This window comes from Triturus cristatus, chromosome 5_1 (genome assembly GCF_964204655.1).
Source record: "Triturus cristatus chromosome 5_1, aTriCri1.1, whole genome shotgun sequence".
Lineage (NCBI taxonomy): Eukaryota > Metazoa > Chordata > Amphibia > Caudata > Salamandridae > Triturus > Triturus cristatus.
In genome coordinates, this window is record NC_140587.1 from 315772983 (window position 1) to 315797236 (window position 24254).

The 24254-nt window shown below is 43.2% G+C and overlaps 1 protein-coding gene across 1 annotated transcript in view; it reads right to left on the minus strand.

The window, feature by feature from the left end:
• The window catches only part of DEPTOR (DEP domain containing MTOR interacting protein), a 652417-nt gene that overhangs the window by 133252 nt on the left and 494911 nt on the right, over positions 1 to 24254 (minus strand). The window contains exons 6-7 of the mRNA XM_085605045.1: positions 14190 to 14372; positions 9644 to 9778 (exon numbers count right to left, since the gene is read on the minus strand). Coding sequence (XP_085461171.1) covers positions 9644 to 9778; positions 14190 to 14372 — 318 coding nt within the window. The remainder of the gene's footprint in view (positions 1 to 9643; positions 9779 to 14189; positions 14373 to 24254) is intronic.

Genomic DNA, 24254 nt, shown 5'->3' on the forward strand with positions numbered 1-24254 from the left:
GGCTTCATACTTTAGTGCCCATGCAAGAATTGCCAAATGTAAATGATTGGGCTGGAAGCAGATTGATGGAGTAATGGTAGCACATTGGACAACCATTCCAGAGGCATCTAAAGCATGCAAAGAACGTATTTGTTGTTGGTACAAAAAGTTGTGCCAAAATCAATGCAAATGCTCAAAGGCAAGACTCCTGTGCATCGACCTTTGCTTTTGCAGTGGAAACTGTTATAAAGATTAAGGGTCTTCAGGAAACGCACTTAAAAGGCAACCAATGTAAAGCTCTGAATAGATTTGGTTATATCTTATTGGCGCATGCAGGGTACACTACAGGATCCAGGGGAGTAAAGGTGCTCATCAGGAAAACACTTCCATTTATTCAAGAGAGGGTATGGGCAGATACATTGGGTAGATACGCAGCGGTTAGTGGGACATGGGAAGGGAAAGGTCTAAACCTATGCTTGGTCTATGTTCCTCCAGGGTTGCAGGCCACCACACTAGAGACGCTGGGCCCTCTGCTACTGGAACTTCCGGAAGGGCGCTTAATTTTAGGAGGAGACATGAATGATATTATAGTCATAGAGATGGATGTTACCGGTCAGACAATAACAGGCGGAAGAGTGGGCCCATTGGGAGGCTTCCTATGGGTGATGGGACTGGGTGACATATGGCGAAACCAACATCCCATAGAGAGACAGTACACACATCTGTCGGCCGTAAGCGGGAGCCTTTCAAAACTGGACTACATGATAACACAACTCACAGGTTTGGGAGGATTTGTGGGTGCGACCCACAGGGCTCGTGGTGTGTGGGATCACTCCCTGGTGGAAGTGGGACTCCTTGGTCCCAGGAGAGACTATACATTACCCCTGCGACTCGACCCATGGTTATTCAGATATGGTGATTTCAGGGAAGATGCGAAGAAGGGAGCAGAATTATTTTTTTGCTGAAAATGTGGGTCCAGTAGACTCCAAAGTGATACTGTGGTACTGTGGAAGGCATTTAAAACAGTGATCCGAGGCTTGCTGGAAGATAGCACCAGATTCCAGGTGTTAGCCACACAGCACAGACTATATGACGCAGGAGACAAAGTAAATAAATTACTTGCCTGGTTGGATAAGAGCAGGGCGGAAGGTAGATGGGTGCCTGGACTAATAGATGATAAGGGTCACAATTATGTCACTGGGAAAGACGTTGGAGAAATTCACAACTTACTATCAAGGAATTTATGCCTCCTCTTCAGTGAAAACAGAGCAGAACTGTAGTGACTTCCTGTTGGAAAACCACTCCCACACTAGAAAGGGTGGTGGTGGTCTTCCGGACACACTGTGGTAGCTTGGCTCGAGTGGTCAGGAAACAGGCGCAGTGCTAAGCATACAATATACCCATACAATAACCATGCGTGCATCCGTTCCAAAAACGACTCTACACCGTAAAAATTATGAAAATATTCTTTCTTTATCTTTTTCTCTTAGTTGCTGATTGGAAAAATAAATAGGTCAATCACAATATACAAGTTTAAATAGTGCAGGTCAAATAAATACTGGCTGTTTGATGAAATAAATAGGGGTGATCATAAATAACAGGGCATAAATACAAGTGCAATATATACAGACAATTAAATACTTTGAGGCAATAAATACTGTACCAATAAATATTGTACACCATCAAGTCCTGTGGACCTATAAATATAGTGCAGCAATAAATAGGTAAAAATTCAATAAATACAGTACCCCCAATAAATAATTAAAAGTATACAGCAACCCTCATATAATCAGATGACACTTCAATTCTTATGGGCTGATTTGGCCCAGGCACAGCTGGTAGGGTTGTGGAAGGCTTGAGGGGGGCTACTCCCTGGCTGGGACAAGGCTGAGGCCTAATCTGAGGTAGATCAAAGGGGGGAATACCAGTGCCCTGGCTTTCTCTCTCCACACAACCTCTCTAGGTTAGTCCCAGTTCACCCCTTGCACAGTCAGGTTGGTTTCAGCACCTCCCTAGCCCCTTAGAGCAGTCTCTCAGGTCTCCACAGGGCCTTAGGCGCCCTCTACTCCACTTACTGCCCTTTTTCTGATGTTCCGACGCCGCTGGAGTCGTGTCGACGCCGTGAGGCGGTTCCGGTTCGGTCTCGGCGGCCTCGGCACAATGTCAGTTCTTTGACGACGCCGGCAGGCGGTTCCGGTCCGATGTCGGTGGCCTCGGTTCGATCTCGACCTCCGATTCGACGGCGTCGGGCAGTCTCTTCACGATGTCGACTTCGGGCGGCTCCGGTCCGATGGCGCTCTCGGCTCCGATGACGTCGGCCGGCCTGGCCTCGATGTCGACTTCCGGCGACTCCGGGGTGCGATCCTCACCCCCGACCTCCGGTGCTCCTCCACACAGGTTCCGGGCGACTCCGGAGTGCGATCCTCACTCCCGACCTCCGGTGCTCCTCTACCTCGGTCTCCGACGACTCCGGAGGGCGGACTTCACTCCTCCGATGACGCCGCTCGCTCGACCTCGGTTCACTCCCTCCTCGACCTCTGGTATTCCTCACGACCTCCGTCGGCGCCCTCTCACGACCTCAGGCGGCTCCGGGTACGACGTCTGCTACTTCAGTCAGCGCCGCTTCTCCACCTCGGGCTCCAGGTCTCAGGCTACTCGACGCCGGACTCCAGGGAAACCAGTTTCCAGGTCAGGATCTTGCTGCTTTCTTGGTTCTAAGGCCTGTTCCTGCTGTCCAGGTCCTTAGGATAAGTTTCTTCTGTCTTCTTCCCACACAGGGCTATAGGCTGGGATCCATCAGTAGGGACAAGTATCAAGGGTGGGTTTATGGACCCCACTCCAGGCACAAGTTTCCACCCCTGCTGCTTCACTCCTTCCTCCTTCACTGTTGTGCTCCTCTCTCTTCACCAGTCAGGTGCCAACTGCCAGCTCCAACTGCCAACTGCCTCTCTTATCCTCCCAACATTCTAAACGGTCTCCAACTGTCACAGAGTTCTGGAATCTCCTGGAATGTTCTGGAAGGTGCTGGTAGGTTCCAGTGGATGCTGGTGATGTCACAGGTGGCCACCATTTTGTGCTTCAGGCCCTCAGACAGAAGTTTCAGGGGTAGCTAAAATGGCTCCCTGAATCTGTAGCAACACGAAAAAGTCTGGTGGTTCCCAAAAAGGAAAAATTCAAACAGGGTTTGAGGCAAAAGTGGGACAAAATAAATAATGATGAGGAGGGACCACCCAAAGGGCTGACAGGTCTAACACTTCCTACACAATATTGCTCTACCACGACTGTCTGAGAAAGACAGAGAGATGCTAGAGGGAGATGTAATGACGGAAGAAATAAAGGCAGCCTCCCACTCACTGCAATCGGGTAAGGCATGTGGCATCGAATGGTCTCCCAGTGGAATTGTATAAATGTTTGTTGGAAGGGACAGCAGAACATATGCTAGATATGCTGAAAGAGGAAAAAAAGAGGGAATACTCCCCCAGATCAAAAAAAGGCAGTAATAGCTGTAATACCTAAAGAGGATAAACCACGTACAGAATGCGGTTTGACAGACCAATTTCCCTGCTTAATTATGAAGTGAAGGTTTTGGCAAAACTCCTATCCCTGAGACTGTGCAATGTGATTACCTCCCTTGTACACCCGGATCAATCAGGGTTTATGCCCCATTGGGGAACCAGGCTTAACCTGCGTAGATTGTTTGGGGTCCTCCACCTTACAGAGGCAATCTCAGCAGAATAGGTGGCGCTCCTGTCTTTAGATGCCAGAATGGCTTTTGATAGTGTGGAAAGGAACTATCTTTTTGCAGTGCTGGACACACTGGAATCCAGGCCAGAGTTCATAAGGTGTGTTAGACTGCTCGGTCAACAGCCCCTGCCAGAGTACGAGTCAACGCCACGTTGTCAAGGGTGTTCCCTCTCTGAAAAGGAACAAGGCAGGGATGCCCACTGTCCCCCACTGCTGTTCGCATTGGCTCTGGAGCCTCTGGCGGCATGGGTACGTCGGGACCCTCTGATTTGGGGATCTCAATTGGGGAGGAACGCATTTCATTATATGCAGATGATGTCCTGCTGTATGTCTAGAAACCACGGCAGTCAGTCGAAATAATACTGCAGATATTCACAATCTACGGGGAATACTCCGGATATCAAATTAACTGGAATAGGTCAATGCTCTTCCCACAGGCAGGGGGTGCCCCAGAGTTAAATTCAAGATGTATGGTGCCAGTTGTGATGAAGGGTTTCAAGTATTTAGGAATATACGTAACAAGAAGCTCTCAGGAGTTCTATCGCCGTTACCTGGGTTCACAGCTAGCTAGATTAATTGTGGATGCCAAGCACTGGCAGACCCTGACCCTCACTTTGATTGGGCGGGCGGCCTTGTTTAAATTGATGGCCCTCCCCCATTTGTAATAAGCACTGCAAAACACACCATACAATGTACCTCCACCATTCTTTCAAAGAGTGGAGGCGGAATTGCAATCTTTGCTGTGGGGTGGAGGTGCACCACGGATAGTGCTACGCAAATTGCAGGGAGCGGTCTATGAGGGAGGATTAGCAATACCAGACACCCAAAGCTACTGCTGGGTGACCAACTAGTAACAGTAAATGGGTGGATGTTTGGAGAGCGAGCGGAACCGGCCTACAGGGTGGACAGACTAGCCATAGGCAAAGGGGGGCCTAGATCAATACTGTACACCAAACAACTAGCGAGGAACGTACCACAGCACACCCAGACAGTGGCATTGGCCTGGCAGGCGGCCATGAAATACTTAGGATGGGAGAGTAAGTTTACAGGGATGACCCCACTCTGGGATGGCGCTTGGTTGGGAAAAGTGAGTAAACTAAAGGGGTTTGCGAAATGGGAGCTTTTGGACATTGAGACGTTAGGTGATATATGAAGGGGTCAAGTCTACATTACATTTGCAACCCTGCAAAAGGAATTTGAGATGGGAAAAGGAGAGTGGTTGCAGAACTTGCAGCTAGGACATGCTATACGCAATTATCTAAGGGAAGGGCAGATCCTGGAAGAAGCCTCGCGGGCAGAATACTGACCGAGCCACTGCATGAAAAGACCATTTCCCTGATATACAAAACAATAATTAAAAAAGACCCTGAAATATTGAGCTCACTGAGAGCAATCTGGAAGGGGGACATAGGTCCGCTTGAAGATGAGGAATGGATGGAAGTATTACGAGGCCCAATAGAGGTGGCGATTAGGGAAAGATTCCGACTGATTCAGTTGAAGGTCCTTCACCGAGTATACTATCCCAGAACAGTGTTACATCGAATGGGGCGAAGTGAAGATTCAGAGTGTCAGAGAGGGTGTGGAATGTAGGGGACCTTCTATCATTTAATATGGGGCTGCCCAAGGTTACAAGAGTTTTGGCACAGAGTGTGGGGGGGGGGGAACTGACGGTATTTACGGGAATAGACGTGCAGCTGACACCAAAATGGTTTTTACTTATAATTACCAGGGTAGAAGACTGGCCCAGATACACAAGACAGAGGGTGGCTTTGGAACGTTGCGATGAAATGGGGAGCAACCGAGATTCCGACGATAGGTGAGTGGAAAACTGACTTAGACTGGTACAGGCAAGCAGAAAAAACAATATACAATATACAAGAGCAGGGGTTGCTCGAGGAAATTGGAGAAGATATGGGGAACCTGGCAGACCTACCGAGGCCTATGAGGGAAGTAGTTTAGGGTAAGTTGAGACATGGAGTGAGTTGCTATTGTAATGATTTATGTACCATTGATGACATGAGAACAGGAAATACTGTAATTCGATGTAACAGTCTCCAGATTGTATTAATTGCTGAGCATATGTTAATAAAAAGAATTTAAAAAAAAAAGATTAATGGTCTTATTATATTGGCGGTCCGAGCATGGAGAGCTCGACGGTCTGACCACCGCTGGACCACCGAGAACCCCAACCGCTGGGTTTGCAATCGGGGAAAGGCAGCCACCATAGGGCGGTACGGGGGAGCTGCACCAATGTGCGTATTATGAGTTGCCTGATCCCTGAGCGTACCGCAGCGGTCCGACCACCTTCTTTAAGGTGGTTGATATGAAGGATTTGGGGTGCGTACTCACCCCTTTCTTCTTCTTCTAGGCAGAGTCTGGCATGGATCCCTGCCTCCAGGTCCCCCCTTCACAGAAGGATCTTCACCTCGAGGATTACTACCCTGTGTGCGGTATATAGAGGTGAGACTTTTTCGAACCATATACCCATTGCCAGGACTGCCATCACATGGGCTGAACCCCGGTAATGGGTACATGGTATTTTTCCACATATATCATGCATATGTGTGCAGCCGACACATATGCAGTCGAAATGCACACCTAGGCATGGATATATTTGGAAAAATTACTCTCTGCCGCTGCAAGATTCCTGCCTCCACACCACTGGCCAAGTGGACAACTCATAACACAGTGGTCTTTAAACTGCCAACGCCGTGGGCTGCTGGCAAGGGACGAATGAGGTTATACAGTGGTCAGACTGCCAAACTCCTAATAAGGCCCTAAGACAGTATCAAACTTGAATCATCATTATTTCGTATTTTATAAATGTTATCAGGGTTTAATATATATTCTTGTATTGTTAATTACAATGGCAACATTATCCACATGTTCATAGTAAGTGTTTTAAGGATAAAAATGATGCAAATTATACATTTACTTTTGCTATAGTGTATGTTACTTATTCCTGCCGTCCTTATTGGCTGCCATTTTGGTTTTATATTTATGATGTCACAGTCTAGATCTAACGTGGGCATGCACTGACGTGTACACATAAACTTCTGTGCCAATTTTGATGCAAATCGAAAATTTAAATTCACTTTGTGATATTTGTCGGCCATCTTGGATTTCGAATAGACTATATGATATCATAGACAAGATTTACTTGGGGTTTTGCTCTTATATGAATACTATTACAAAGACGAATGTCTGTACCAACTTTCAGCTTTCTATCACAAAGTGATCGATTTTTCAATCTAACAGCTCTACGATTATTAAATGAGCCACATTATCTTAATAACCCAAGGAGTTAAACTTACTACTGCAGAAATCTCGGTCATCCAGCAGGTCTTACAGTACTCTAGCTAGTTTATACACTTAACCAGGTTTTGGACATTTATTCTTTGATGAAAAAAGGATCATCAGTTAATAATTAAGACTTTACTCAAAAAGAAGAGAGATCTAATGATCTATTAAAAATGTGACCTCGAAACAACCCATTTTTATTTGGTCCTGTAGATAGTGCTTGGGGAGTTGAGCTCCACAAGTGTTTTTGGATATCCTGTATTGAGTTCCTTACTCCCCACTTTTATGCCTTAGTTAAACTCTTCACCAGTTTGTGTACAGATACACAGGGCATCCTTGTTTGCACAGACTGGATGCAGAAGGGCCTATTTACAGACTGCATTTTGAGGTACTTTAGTAGTAGTACTAAACTACTACCAAATGTTACCCACAACAAAAGTACAAGTGTAATTGTCCACTTCTATAGCTTCCATCTTTTGTACGGGGAGTTCCTCACATATGTAGATTTACTACTTAGTATCAAATATGGGTGGGACCAGGAAAAATGGCTGTAAAAAGTGGCGTACTTATAATAAACTAATGGGAGTTTTCTAGGGAGGAGGGGGTTTAAGGAGAGAAAGGAGGGTTTTAGGGAGGGACATGCACCCACTCACAAAACAGTATGCCAACTACTATTCATAAACTGCACTTCTAAAGTTACTACAGTCAAAAAAGGTACCCAAACCGTAGTATATTACTTTGTCTCAGAGCTGGAGTAAGTCAAGTACACACATGGCCACTCATTGATTATGCAAAACAAAAATAAAAATAGACAATATTGGTGGTTGGGTCTTAAAATAAAATCCCTTAAGATCTCTTAAATGTAAAAAAAATGTTTTAAATAGTTTAAAATAAAATAATTACAAAATATAAAAATGAAACATTTATTATTTAATGATAAAATATTTTATTTACCTTTTTTGAATGTATAAATTAATGTAACATTATCTTATATGAAAATATAATTAGATTACTTGTAATACTTAGTAACACTTTTGATAATTATCAATGCATAATAAAGAAAATAAAATCACTTTAGATGGGAATTTATGTTTTAATCTAAACTTTGGAAAAATAATTTTATTTAATGCCATATATTTAAATTAATTCAAAATTTGGTTAATAAAGCTGCAGCATTATTTTAATTTTGTTCTTCATTTAAAATACATATACACACTTGATTCATATTAATATTGAACGTAAAATACATTAGCTAATTTTTTCAGTTAAATAAACATTTTTTACTTTTCCCTATACTTTACCATAGGGAGACTCCATTCTGGTGGAGATCTACCTAGGGTAAGGTATAGCTAAAATAAAAAAGTGTATTAAGCTTTATCATAAATGAGTAGAAATATTTCTATTTTAAATATAAATGTAAATTAATTATATATTTATTATAAATGTAAAACAAAATAAAAGAATTCTACACCATCATTAACTTAAGTTTGAATTAAATCTTCAACTAATTTAGTATAAAAATAAAGCATCTTTTTTCTGAAGTTTAAATTAAAAAATAAATTTCCTATTAAAGAAAAATAGTTAATATTCTTTTTGTTATGCATCACTAATAATTAATGTATAGAATTCAATAAAAGGAAGCTATTTGTATTTGAATAAAAAAATATGTTAATATTAATTTATATATTCAAACAAGGTTGTTAAATTATTTTACAATTAAATAATAACTTTAATTATATTTTTAACTATTTTGCATATTTCAATTTCACATTATTTCCTGTTGGACTTCATTTTAAGTACCTACCACCATTATTTTCTATGTAACGGTGTTGCAGTATCAGTAGTTGGCCACTTGGTCTTTGTTTTTTTGCAGTAGTAGCTTGCACTAGTAAATTTGGCTCCACCCCCTTTTTCAGGGGGTGGAGATGTGTAAGTTTACACTTCTGAGCAACTTTGCACTCAGATTTTGTGAATAGCCAAAAATGGTACCCTTATTCAATAGCGTAAGAGTAAATGATATGTGTAAGTTACTCATAAGTGTAAGTAACCTTTGTGAATAGCTCTGTGGGTGTGGAGGCCAACAGTGGTCTTGTTGGGGCTGGCCTTCCTTTGACCCAGATTCAAACAGTTGCATCCAGCCAGAACACTGTGAAAAGAGTTAGAAATTGTCCTTGAGGTGAAGCCCTCGGAGTGGAGGAGTGAAAGCCTTGAATTCGCTCAGACCTCTGGCAGCTGCTGCTCATAATTACACCAGACACTGAATGTGTTAATGCCCTTCCACGGTGCTTGCCACTACACTGTAGCAAGACAGAGCAGAATGATTAGCCGGGGACTTCAGGTTCCAGCATAAAAATAGCTGCTGTAAATTGAGTCTGACCTCTTCCTGCTACATACCAGCATTGGTGGAGCTTCTCAATCATAAAATATTGAGAGCTATGTTGTATGCTAGCAGCCATGAATAAAAAAACGCTCAATACTCACTGCATTCAGGGTGGTAAGTGCCAAAGAATATCATTTCAATACAGCTAAATGGTTTAGATGGGTAACAGAATAATCCCAATTCATACTCCCCAAAACATTTTTTATGAGCAGCAGAGGCAACCGAATGTCACATTCTTACCTGACTTGGGGTTGCATAGCACTGGCGGGCTACTGCTCAGGGTGGGACTGCTGCTGAAGTATCCGCTACTGTTGCTGCTACTCATGCTGCTCCGTCTCACTGCCGACACTATCCTGATCTCCTTGGTAGGACTTACTGTGGAAATCAAAAAGCAAATACAGTGGGTCAGCGAACATACACTGTATTGGGCCTGTCTTGTGCAGCAAGCATTTCAACTATGCAAATAAAATGTCACTATAAGCCTGATAAAACAGCAAGGTGACTGTGTGTAGGGCAAGGTAAATGGGAGTATTATCTGTACTCACAGATTCCTTAAATATGTAGCAACTGCTTAAGAGTATATTATTCAGTCTCTTACCAAGATGCACAACAGGGCAGGGTCCACAAATTGCAAGCGTTTTGCAGCTTGATATGTTAATGGCATTTGTAGCTAGTGCTTTTGTTAAGTGTCAGTGTTACTCTGGAATTGTGCTAGTATGCAACAGGCCGAAGAGAGCCATCAACATCTCCTTATATTTGAGTAAGAATTCTCTTTCACTAAAGACAGCACTGAAATGACATCAATGACTAATGCAAGTCAGCAATAAGCAAGACCATAAAACAAATCAAGTTAAAAGTAAGTCTTGTACACTTTTTCGTAGCTCTCATATAAAGGTTATATTTCAAGACATCTGTCATTCCAGTTAGGTGCTGACAGTAATATTTTCTTGCTGTTACTCTCTAAAGCCTCTGAGATGTTGATGCCAAGGGGGAGCTACAAGAAATAGCCCTGTGTGGTGCCAATGTAGAATGTGAAAGAGAAGACATGCCATGTCAGGGCATAAGCGTGCCACTGTCCCAGCAAATTAATGCCAGCCAATATCGGATAGATCATTTTCCATGACATGAGCCTTTTTCTATTGACAATGTCCTACCTTACGGAGCAAATGTACTCTGTCACTGATCCATCAGTCAAGCCATCTGCATCAGGATAAACATCAGCCCCAGAGTGATACTGTCAATGAACGAGTTATTAGCCATGAGGCTGATTCACAAAGGCATTAATGTGAATGTGAAATAGTAATCCTCCAGTACTACTTCACATCTTGTACTACTGTACGTATTCTTAAATATAAGAACTGGCCCCAAAACATGTAACATTTTGAATAAAATGAGAGTATTCAGGGACTATTCATAGACAATTAGAAAGAAATGTGCCCTCTGTGCAGTTTTACTAATATGGAGCTGGACATTTCTGAACTGATTCATAGTGGCATGTCAAGTAGTAAACCTGCGGCACTGCCTCATATCATCTTGAATGCCTTTGTGAATCGGCCCCCATTTCTTTAAACAACAGCAGCACATTAATATAGACACCTTAATTTAACTTCACTTATTGATAACAATATTCAGGTTCTGGGATGCTGTTTCAATTTAAAACTCCAGTTAGTAAATCTTAATAATCAATACAAAATACAAAATATATCCAAAATACGTGACAGATCTAAGCAGAAAACCTGGTACTATAAGGGTGCCTGCTTCAAGTTTATTTACATTAGATTTATCATTACTATGGGGTCTATTACGATGGATGCCACCGCCACCGTGGCATCCCCTATTCCCAGCATTGTGGCGGGCAGTGCTCACAGCACCACCCGCCACAATGCTGGGAATGCACGTTGGGCATTGCCATGCACAAGGTAACAGGCACCACACGGTGCCTGCCACCTTGTCCATGCCAATGCAAGGGGGTACCATAGGTACTTGGGGGGTACCTATGGTATCCCCCTGCATTGGAATGGACAAGGTGGCTGCACTTGAAGCCCCCCACCTCCCAGCCCACTGGGGGCCCACAATGGGCCCCCGTAGCATTTACTGCATGCCTTTCCATGGCGGAATCTCCGCCATGGAAAGGCATGAGAAATGCCCCATAGTAATATGGATGGCGGTGTCTTGCAAACACCGCCACCATATTGAGTCCCTTTTCCGCCCGGTCGATACCCGGTCAGACCTGCTGCATCCCTATTGTAGTTCACAAAATACAGCTCTTAAGAAACACTTCAACGATCGTTGATAAGAAGCCTCCAAGCTCTCACCATTCACCTGCATCCAACAAAGAAAAGTCTTTATTCCGTCGACTTCTTCCCGCTTTACGTATTTTACGAGGAACACATTTCCAACCTCACTTGCATTACAGTGCTCTGTTGCTTCCCAGTTAGTTTGCACAACATAAACTTTCAACAGGATGATTCAAATGGGGGATGTTTCCATAAATGTACAAAGTAAACAATGATTTGAAAACAATCACTTCTAAATCCAAACAACCTCTATTTCATGGGGCTACTTCATTCAATCAAAATACTTTATTTGGCTCCACTGAGCCATAAAAGTCATAACAAAAGAAAACCATATACAGTATTACATTTCATAGAACTGAGGAAAACATTTGTTAAATATACTAAAAACAGGTATTAAAAGACATCTATACCACAAAGGAGTCATTCAATAATAAGATCGTACCTTTATGGCACTTAGCATGTAATTTAAAACAGCATGTATAATAGGTCCATTTCCCAGACAATGCAAATAAGTAAAGGCCGCAACATGGGATCTTATTGTTAATGCTCGTAATATAGGACGGAGAAACCACACTCTTTGTGCGGTGTAAAATGTGCAAAAAAGCAAAAAGTGCATGGTGCTTTGTTCCACTGGGAATTCGCGGTGACAAAGAGGAAGAGACGAAAACCATGTACCTTTAACTGGGAATGCTAACTGAAAGTGTATAGTTTGCAGACGGAACCGTGTCAGAAGAAACTGGTGTCTCCCATTTATAATTTTATGTAAATAAAATGCGGGCAGGGCAGGTAAGACCCTAAGAGTGTTTCCTGGCCATCTTGCTCTATTCTCTGCCATGTCATTTGTGCTTTAGAGGAATGGTCACCAGACTATACTGGTTAAGAAACAAATTAAGCATACCAAGTCCTTTCAAAACTCTTTTACTCTACTTAAGCCATGGGATATCCAGAGAGTTGTCCAGCTTTAGACAGTCTTGTAAGATTGACCTACATAGATGGGCTTCTGGGTTTTTCCAGATTCCATAACAGAAGTGGTTGCAACTTGATGTAACCTTCTTTATAATCAAGCCCAAACTTTTCGTGGCAAAAGGCCGTCGACCTCGAATGTGGAACTGCCAGTAGTCTTCTTATAAATTTGTTCTCCACAATTTGTAGAGGTTTGCCACTAATATACCCCCATAAACCTGCACCAAATGTTGCGACAGACACACATTTACATTTAAAGATACCATGGAATTTCTCTAAGTGGTTTATGGCCAAGTCTTTTAGAGAACCTAATAACTGCATCAACTGCTCTTTGGAATTGCATGGCTCTTACATTCGAAAGAAATTTTCAGTTAAAATCTATGTCTATCGGAATTCCCAGATATCTAAAATGTGGAGTTTTCATAATTTCTTCCCCGCCTAGTAAAAACCTTTCAGTCTTGGCTAGTTTGGGACCGTATTTCATTATGAAGGACTTAGTTTGATTTGTTTTCAGTCCCAAGCTACTCACAAAACGATTAAAAGCATCTAGTAAGACCTGGAGCCCATTAGCAGTTTGTCGGATTAGGGCAGCGTCATCTGCGTAAAGCAGCATGGGGATTTTTCTATCATGGATCTTTGGCAGGTCCTTCCCGGCCGTTATCAGGTATTCTCCCAGGAAATTAATATAAATTAAAAATAGAAAACGTGCCAGGACACAGCCTTGTCTACTTTAAACTAAAGGCTTCTACAAAACTTTTCCTTATTCTGCCCACAGCATTATATTCGAAGCACATGTTTTTGATGGTCCTCACCACATCTGGACGTTGAAGGCTCATTGTCAACTGTACATTTCTTACCATGCCATGTTTTTTGTACAAAAAGGGGTGCAAAGTTTTCTCAAGTAACAACTTGTGTTCTACACAACACCTAAATAAATACTTAAGTAAATAAATTATCTGGCGATATACAAACATACCCCATGCAATTGAATATGTATTTATTATCACTTGCACAATCAGTTTACCATGCAATTGAATGGAAAGATTAGTTAATGATTGTGTTCAGCATATGGTACTAGAAAAGTGATCAACTGATGCAAGATTGTGGTAGTCTATGAGCAGGTTGTCATTTAAAAAGGAGGAAATTATCCTGCTGAATCATGGTGTAAGAGTTTTTGACAAATTGTGTGATTGGTGTTACCCTCTGAAGCATACCACGTTCTGGCTAGAAACAAGGGCTAAGCAAAGTTGAACACAGGCTAACATTAGTTTAGTGTAATCTACATCAACCTCCCATCTTTAGTCTGATATGGAAAGCATGTAGCATACAAAGCTAGGCACAGTCAAAACAGAAAATCTGAGAAACCTTGCCAACAGTACAATTAACCAATATGGACCCCATGGCTTATAGATTCACTATAACCTTTAACCCACACGCTGGCACAATCTATAGACTTCAAGTCACTCTGTCACAATCTTCATGCTTCACATATAGTTGGATGCACTCAATGCTACTTAATGCCTCACCTGAGAGGAAACTTGTGGTTTTATTGTCATGGCTTTGCTTGCGCAGACAGAAGGGACTGTCTTGGCTTTCAGATACCGTGGGGGACCTTTCGCTGAGGAGCTCCATCAACCTGCGTCGCCGTCGGAAGTTCATTTTGAACTGGTAGAGGAGGTTACTGTCCATAAAATGGTGCTTGTTGGATACTGAAAATAGAGATAGATAGTGAAATAAATACAACAATCTAGAATTGACAATGGCTTTAGAACAATTAATTTGCCAACATGCAAAATATTTTCTCTATCTTTAATGCCCAACATGTGTAGCTGAAGGTTCGGGGATGACGTCTGATTGTGAATGTCTCTTTCCATCGTCTACACAACACCTAAATAAATACATACTATTGAAAAAGAGTCTTAAATGTAGCTCGGTCCCCCCTCCGTACAATTACAGGTTATTGCGCAGTTACTCTTGGTACTTACTTGACCAGGGTGCCTGAATGTAGTTTTAAAAGTGAGGAATCGAGTACATTTCATGCAGGAATTCTCCAACTTTAATTCCAGATAGGGCCATTGTAAAGTTTTTTCTCAGAGGGTTGTGTATTTATAAGTCACCAAATATATATTTAGGTCCTGAAGGGCAATATACCGAAACTCTATAGTCACAATTATTAGCCCCCACCACCCCCCACTTTTTTTATTGATGCTTTTGTTGTTTGTTAATGCTAGGTGCAAAAATAATTTGTTTACACAATGTCATTCATGGACCAGCGAATATGTATTCGCATAGCAGTTATAAACTTGCTGTATGTTTTAACATTTTTTAAAGTTACACACATTGTTAGTGTGAAACCTATACATTCTGCAGTCAAGGGCAGGTCTTCGATGTAGATTGATGCTTTCTTGAGAGAAGATATGACTTGTTACTTTCCCTCGCCAGCTCTAAATCCAGAATGGATACAGTATAACAAGAAATTAAGGTTAACAGACTGAAGAAAGTTCAGTTCCACAGCAGGAAAAAAATGAAGATCAGAAAACCTTTTGTGAGGAATCAAGCAAAGCATGAAGGCCAGGACCAAAGAAAGTAAGAAAACAGGAGCAGGAAAGTTACTCTGGAGTGAGCAACAAGCTGAAAAAATGAAAAGTTGCAAAATGACAAAGGAATCGACCTGTCTTCTTAAACGCACATGAACCTGGACGAAAACCAAGAAAAGACAGAAAGCAGATTTTCCCCATACTGCATTGTGTAGGAAAAGTAAAATAAGTAACATCAAAACTCTTTAACCTACGATAAGATGTGGAATGGAAAATAGTCCTTTGAAAGAAGAGGATCTGCAGGTGGAAAAAAAACATTTACAAGATGGCCACCAGCAAATTAATCTAAAAGCTATGCTATGCAACTTTGTCCCAGGAATCTGAGGGGCTGATGATTTAGCAGAAAACAGGTAATATACCGATAAGTGCATTGCAGTTGCATGCCTCTGCATATGTATAGTCAGTGTGCAGGTGTTCAGACCGAGTCTGAAACAGTCCATCCCTCAGAAGAGTGAACAAGAATCAGTACCGACTCTGGAGCGGAAATCCTGCACCGGCATGAGCAAGACTTGGCATCGGCCCAGAGCTCAATTTTTCTCCAAGGACAGCTTAGAAAATTGAAATTTTGCTATTGAAGGAATACTGCATAGTAGACAATATTATAGAATATGCCAGTGGCACATTTAGTATAATGAGTATAGAAACATTTCCGTCAGTTCAAGCTACTTCTTGTGACACACTACTGGTGCATATTAAACATTCCATTTGTATTCTAACTACTGTATGGGTACTCGGACTTCTTTGCTGCTTAAGGAAAGCAAGGGGAACTGTGTCATTTTTACCCTTTTCTCACTGTCTCAGATCTACAGAAAACAATGTCTGTAGACTGACTGTATCTACTGCAGAGATCTGTGCATAACCTGAATGAAACTCACAGATTAAATCCGGACATGGCTACTTAGCTTCTCACTGCTCCAAAGATGTTAAAATGAGTACCATTAAATTGGGTAGTAATAAGATAAGGTTAACTTTAGGACTTCATATGTGTAGCCAAATCTCACTATTTCCATCCTGTGGGCACCCTGCAATCAAGTGGTAGGACAGAAAAATGCAAGTATTTTCAAGCCTTGTGCAACCGGTATCATCCTTAGGGGTGTATACACTTACCCCTTCCATCTTTACAAAGAAGCCAATTGCTATGAGAAGTTTGACTGATATAAGAGGGTGTAGACTATTAGGAGATGAGAATAGAAGAGAGCCTAAAATTAGGAGTACTATGCATCACCATAAGGACAACTTTCTCCTATACCCTTGCTTTCTCCTATTCCCCTCTGTGGGTAGACTGCAAAGCAAGATCCTAGACTACGATGAGAACAGCAGCATCAGATATTGACTTGAGCAAGCACATCTCTTAAGACTACTTGGCCAAATTGGTCATCAAACTCTGAGCAAGCATCACAACCTATGCAACTATTGAAACAATACCTGAGGATATTCTATTCTGTTTGAGTCACAATTCCTTTTCTCTCTGTTGCAAGCTTCATGGACTCAGTCCATGTTTGGCCCCAGAACACAGGTGCTCTATCACAGATACGGCCTATATACACAGAATGGGTATTTTCTTTTTACATTTTGACTGTCCGGTCAGGTATTGTTCTAATAATTCTGTAGTACTTTGCATGTGAAGGAACATAAGTCTGCTTTGGCGATCTCTCTCTGATTCATTTTTAAGTTCGGCTTGTACCATTGACAGCAGGTAATGAATGTGACTCTTGTATGAAATCAACAAATTTCACGTCAGATTAGTCTCACATATACTGTTTCCATATTTGTTTACTACACACAGCTTTGGAAAAGTCCCATACGGGACAAAACACGTGTCGACTGTCATACTTGGTTGGAAGCATGAAAACACAATAAAAACGACTAAGAAGAATAGTATGATTAGTAAGGGTCAATTAAAAAATACAGAGAATTATTCCTGCATTGGGCACTGGTGGTGGATTTGCTGGCCGTTCCCAGGACAGTAAGTTTATGACAGGTGAGACACTGATGGGCTAGCATTCTGTATTTATGACAAAAGCATGGCACACTTGAAGCCATCTTGAGGGAATCAAAGCTGTAAAACGTAAGCATTTCCTTTACAAATTAACAAAATGAAGGGGTTCTTTTTGTGATCGGAATTATGGTTAGTTTTCTAAAACAGTGTTTTCCAAACTGCATCTTTGAAACCTATTGCGTGCCTGGAATTCCCGTGGGACAAAATAGCCTTTGAAATTTCTGGTCTGTTTTCTTCTTTACCTCAAGAAGCTAGGTTTGCTTTAGTGATGACAGATTATCACTCCAGTGGTCAGAAGTAAAAATTGTTGTGCAAATCATCACTTTAGTAGCAATTGAGTTTTTTAAGGGGGCTTTTGCTAGCAAGAATGTCCTGATGATTTAATTACAGATAATGGAACTCAGTTTAAGTTGAGAAATATGGAGAGTGTTCTCACACAATGTGGAGTAAGCCGTGTCACTACCGTGGGCTGCTCAACCCACAGCCTAACGTGGAAATACTGAAAACCCTGTTTCAGGGATCTTGTCATCCCTATTGATGGCCTCCAAAGACTTAACTGTCCCATCCACAAACATTTCCACTATCTTGGAAGATCCCCCTCCTTCCACTTTCCAAACAGTCTACTACATAGATCTGGGGAGAAATACTGACTGCCCCATAGCAGTGTGAAAGAGAAAAAGTAGCTTGTCAGATCTTGTTTGAGGCTCATTTTCTCTCAGACCCCCACTGCTGTTCTGGTTACTAGTGACATATGGAGCTGCATTTATCTGTGAAATCTTGGGAGCCATGAGCTTCTCGGAGAGTACCGCACGAGTGAATTATCTAGAATACACCATTCTTTATATGCCTCTATCCTTCTCCAATCCAATAGATAAAGTCAGTGTCCTGCATGATATTATCACAGCAAATTTAGTGTCCCCAATCCCTTCCTTTGCTCTAAGCATTATGTCAGAATGCCCATCCTGGCTCTTTGCAATGCCCATACATATGCCATACGTACTGGTGCTGTTTAATGTTCTTCCACCTAATAATTAGGTTAATAGGGTACTGTCTGAAATAGGACAGGATTATAGATGTTTTAACAAGACCACCCAGGTGCTCTGTGATGCTTTCACATATGCACATCTGCCCTTTCTATTCTAACGATCCCCTTAACATTTTCTAGAGGTATGAATCTCCGAGATTGTATGGTATCTGTAGCCTAGCTCCTTAGATAGTGCTGGCTTCAGAGTAATTCTGAGAACCTCAGATCTAGCTAAGATTATATTGAATCTCAAGACCTCCCAGTCTTGTCAAAGCACCATAAATAGTTCCTGCAGTGATTCTCTGGGATCAGTCACTGACACCAGGATGTCTTCTGAAAAGATTATAAGCTGAAACACAGCTTCATCCAGCTTCATCATAGACATCATTTAGGGATCGCCAGATATAGTAGCTGCTACCCCTGACAAACACTTTTATAACCCTTGTACTGTTCTTGTGGCTCTTGGCTCTAAGATCTCTTGGGCTGTCTCAGGAACAGACGGCAAACATAGCTCAATGACAGTCGCATTGACTTTCTGCAGTTCTCATCTCTTGCCCTTCCCTTATCCCCTCAGCATCCAAGAGGAGGCTCTTGCTGGCCTAAGGGCGGGCCACAAGATGGGACCTCCCACTAATAGTCGCCAATCCACATCTCTTAGTATCCTCTTATTGGCTGGTGATGGACGGGGGACAGGTAAGGAATGTGATCTTTTCCTTGGGGCTTGAAAAGGGAGGAAACGATTGATAAAGGGCAAGTCCTTGCAATGCATGAGCCATCCCCATTTCTGCTAATGCGCAGACACCCGCCACTTGGAGAGCACTGCAAGAGAGCAGTAAAATAGTGGCAGTGCCTCTTTCCTGGGTGTGATGTACATGCAGCTGCTGAGCCTGAGCACAGGGCTGTGGTGAGCTGCTGATGTTGAACTCTAACAAAAGTGATTGCAACACAGAGCACTTGGGTTCGGTGGATTGTGGACCACCTGTACAAAACCAGAATGGTTCTACTTTACCGCTTCCACAGCTTTACTCCCCTCGGGATGAGTCAATGGCGAGTGAGACATCTTCTGCATTAGAGCCGGTATATCACGTCATGTAACAGCGGTGAGTGCTCCAGGGCCTACGCCTCCTCAGTGTATTGCTTGTTAGTGATGGCCTTACACTTTCAAGGCATGCATATAAGATCTCATGCTCCCATGATAGGAAGAGATGGAGGGGAGTGTTGATGCTTGGGAGAAGGGTTCTGATCTTATCTTACAGTCCCTGGGGTGGAGAGATCAAAATACAGAGCACATTGGTGAAGGAACCGATAAGGGTATCCCACTGCTCCCCTGGAACATACACACCTTGCCACAAAGTGCGCTCATATAAAATAAAAATTATATCTGTATGCCCATTACATGGAGCCTTTTTCAAGCTGTGACTTTATGGAGGATTTGTTCTTCTCTACAACACAAGAGAATTTTTTTTTCTGCAAACTAAATGTGGCTGAAGCAGAAACAGAGAATGGTAATTTTGAACAAGCAACTGGCGGCTCATCCCATTGCCCTTGAGGATTACATGCTCATGTGTGTTCCTCTTAAGTGAAAGTCATCCTGTGGCTTGCCAAGTTGCAAAAAGAAAGAGCGTCGTTTAGAGCAGCTGCTTATTCTCCTTATGTCCACTTCATGTGAAGTTTTCATGGTCTCTATAGGCATCCATGAAATGTAGATTGTGGTTGGGAGACACTTGCTTTTTTTCTCCTTTTCTTGCTCTGTTCTGCGAGTAGTCGCTTACATGTGTTGTTTGGTCAGAAAGGCCAAACTTTTAATCCTTCCAAAAGCAATGCAAAGGTGTGTGACTGTATGGGGGTTAGGAATGTAATCCAACCTTTGTCAGAAAGTGGTTTGAAATCATCAGCCTTTGCTGGCTCTATCGGTGATTAGCATCTTCTTCTACGGCTAGTGGACACTTTGTTATCTTCGTGTGCAAGGGAGGGTACTGAAGTACAATGCCCAGGCCCATTCAACAGTGCTGCCTTTTGTAGCCAACAGCGATACATAAATACCGAGGTAAACTGAGGAATCTTGTACTAATACGTGGTGGCGTAGATAAATCGGGGATGAAAGTGTCTTGTGGCAGGATGTTACCCTAAATCGCAGTGGGCATTTGCGGCCATACATCGGCATAAGATGATTGTACCTATTTGCACTGGGAATAGGATTAGTGCTGAACAGTTTATTTTTAAGTCGAGCCTAGGCAGCGTGTATGCGCTGTCTGCAAGACCTGTCATAAGCAGTATAGCGAGTGTAATCCCAACTGCTGCCTGCCATTGGTTAACTCCAGCGCTACTCTTCTCTCCTGGTCCCTTATTTATTGGTGCTCCCGATACATCACTTCAGTTTCATCTGAAGGAGCACTGACCAACTACTGTTTTATTATGCTGTAAGCGCTCATGTGTTGTGTTTAGGGACTACTTGATTTATTATGTGCAACTGATATTTTGTCACCACGGCACACATTTCAAGTTTTGTTTTATAACCATGGCGACCACTTCATGGGCTGCCATTCACATAAGTTAAATATGCACGGGTGCTGCGCTTCATATTTTAGCATGGCACAGACTTTCAGCATTATTCTTTCATTACTGTGCACGGGCACATGCTTTGTTTTAGCACGGCGCCCGCTGTTATATTTACAACACAGGCGCCACACTTCATATTTGAGCACAGCGCCCAGTTTCACCATTATTCTTTCATTACTGTGCACAGCGTCTGCTTTTGTGTTTGTGGGCAAACAGGTCTTCCTGCCAGTCAGCTTGGTATCATGGCGGTGAGTGTAATAAAATCTAATGGTTATTTTACCGATGTATCCTCTTACACATTAACCATATATAGTGCAAACCTTTAAATAAAGGACTCTGTGTTACGCAGTAAAAGTGTTTGATTATTCTCCCCTAGTGACAAAATGCCAAGGCATGAACATCTCATGGGCGTGGCTTAGCTGTCAGTCATTGAGGCGGGGCATGGATGTAGGTTGCTTGCGGCACAAAGCAGGGTCAGATTACAGGAGAGAGCCTCAGTTTCGCCAAGACACTCCCACCATTGAAAAAAAGACACCCTCTCCATATTATATGAGTCAGAAAGTTTTCTCTATCCTTTTCTTCCGATTTTTTAATTTTATCATAGAAATGAGAATTGTCTGTAAACTGAAGAGTTTGTGTTGGCTGGGGAACATTAGATCAATCCTTGTGGGCAGTGAGTGACTCTAAACCTTAGCATCACCCTTCGTAAAGACTTCATAGTTACACAATCGTCTTGATTTAAAAAAAAAAAAATAATAAGTATGCAGCAAACGGTAAACCACATTAATAATGCTTTCAATACTGAAGATACTGGCGAAGCTTCTGGCTAACAGACTCCGCCCAGTACTGGTGCACCCAGATCAATCGGGCTTTATGCCACACCGCAATACCGCCCTCAATTTGAGACGTCTGAATGGAGTACTGGGACGCAGGCACACAATACAAGAAGATGCAGTGGTGGTCTCCTTGGACGCCACCATGGCTTTTGATACGTTAGAATGGGCATACCTTGTGGCGGTACTCAAACGGATGGGTTTTGGCCCTAATTTTGTCGGGTGGGTACAACTACTGTATGCTGAGCCTCTGGCACAAGTGGTGGTTAACAACAAGATATCGGAAGCGTTCACACTCGAGAGGGGAACAAGGCAGGGGTGTCCGCTGTCGCCGTTGCTTTTCGAGCTCTCCTTCGAGCCGCTGGCGGCTTGGATACGGGACGACGCGTCGATCAGGGGACTGAAATGGGCCGAAGGGTGGGAGGACCGGATATCCTTCTACGCAGATGACATCCTCCTTTATCTGGCCTCCCCCCGAAAGTCCTTAAGAGTGGTGTTGAATATCTTCACCAGCTTTGGGAAGAACTCGGGCTACAAAATTAACTGGGGCAAATCAGTGATCTATGCCATACACAGTGAACCCCCTGCCCTGCCGGCTGACTGCCCTATCCAGGTGGCGAGGGAAGGGTTCAAGTATTTTGGGGTATTCGTCGCCACCGACGCTGCGACCCGCTATGAGCGGAACCTTACTCCACCCCTGCAGAGACTCCGACGCGATGCCAGTGCATGGAAGACGCTCCCTATATCATTACTGGGAAGAGCCGCGCTCTTTAAAATGATGGCATTGCCCAGGTTTCTTTATGCCCTACAAAACTACCCTGACCCGGTTCCGGATTCCTACTTTGCAGCCATAGAAACCGCACAACGGGACCTACTGTGGGATGGGAAACCGCGAATAGCTTTTAGAAAGTTAACCTTGGGATGGTACGATGGAGGTATTGCCCTCCCTGACATTAGGAAGTATTACTGGGCAGCCCACCTTTCGGCCATCAATCAGTGTAGGTATAGCGACGGGGGCGATCCAGCGTACAGTATGGATAAGTGGCTCCTCCCGGGGGGCGATTTCGCCGGGGCGCTATATGCAAAACAGAAGCGGTACCCCCTCACAGGGCCGACAAGGCACACAGTGCATCTCTGGCATGCGGTTAACCGCAACCTGGGGTGGACGAATCGGCTTACACGGGCGACACCACTCTGGGACTCAGAGATACTGGGAACGCTGAGACGGACGAAAGGGTTCGACAAGTGGGATCTCAGCGGGATCTCACGTATAGGGGATCTCTGGGGGAAGAATGGAATGGTATAGTTTGAGTCGCTGCAGCAGACATATGACATGGCACCCTCGGAGCACTTCAGATACGTGCAAGTTAGACACTCCCTGCAGGCCAATATTCCAAAGGGATCGACACTGCCAGAGTCCTCCCCACTTGAGGACCGGCTCTTAGACGGGCACCTTCTCGAAAGAAGTATCTCCCTCACGTACAAAAAACTAATACACCATACTCCAGACCCCCTGCTGGCACTGAGGGAGAAATGGGGCAGAGATGGACTTGAAATAGACGACGAGGAGTGGCAAGAGGCTTTGTCCTCCCCTAGGGAAGTGGCCATATCGGCAAGACTTCGACTGGTGCAATTGAAAATTCTCCACCGGGTTTACTTTTCCGAACGCCAATTATTACATATGGGGAGGAGCGCAGATGGGAGGTGCAGGAGAAAATGTGACCAAGAGGGGACATTTCTACATACGATCTGGGAGTGTCCATTGATCCAAAACTATTGGGGGAAAATACATGAATGCATGGAGGAGATTTGGGGGCTGCGGCTGCGGCCTGAGGCTAAAAGATGTCTTCTAAATATCTGGGAGCCCACGGACCTAAACACTAGAGGTAGGACCTGGGTGACGCTGGGGCAGATGGTCGCCAAAAGGAACATTGCAAGGAATTGGGGAGCGGCAGCGCCACCAAAGGTCAGTGCCTGGAAACAAGACATGGACTGGTGTATGGCGAGGGAAAAAACGGTGTATGTGGCCCGTGGATGTCCCCAAACATGGACACAGTTATGGACTAAGTGGAATGTATACCGTGGAAATATATGTGAGCCCCCACTGGCCCCCTCCCTGGAAGACCTAGCAATACTTAGCAGTCCCAGAACCGAGATGGAACAATAGTGTGAACATGATGTTATAGAACTGTTACAATTCTGTGACCTAAACTGTACCTTGCGGACAGGAATTTACGCCTGTATGCCACTGTCTTTTGTTATTTGTTTAATAAAAAAGATATTTAAAAAAAAATAATAATAATGCTTTCAATTCTAGAATATTCTGTATCCCTTCAGTACTTTCTGAAAAGCTCACCTATTTGCCATGGTGTATTTGGTGCAAGAACAAATTATTATTATGTTCTTTAAAAGTGGAGGGAGTCTTCTGTACAAACTGAGGCTGGGGGGGGGGTGATATTTAAGGAAAAATTGAACTTTGCACCTCTACAGGTAGATGATTTCATAGGGATAGAGATACTGGGCTTCTCACTTCAGGAGACTAAGTGCAGACTACTTACGGGCATGTTCTGCTATAGACC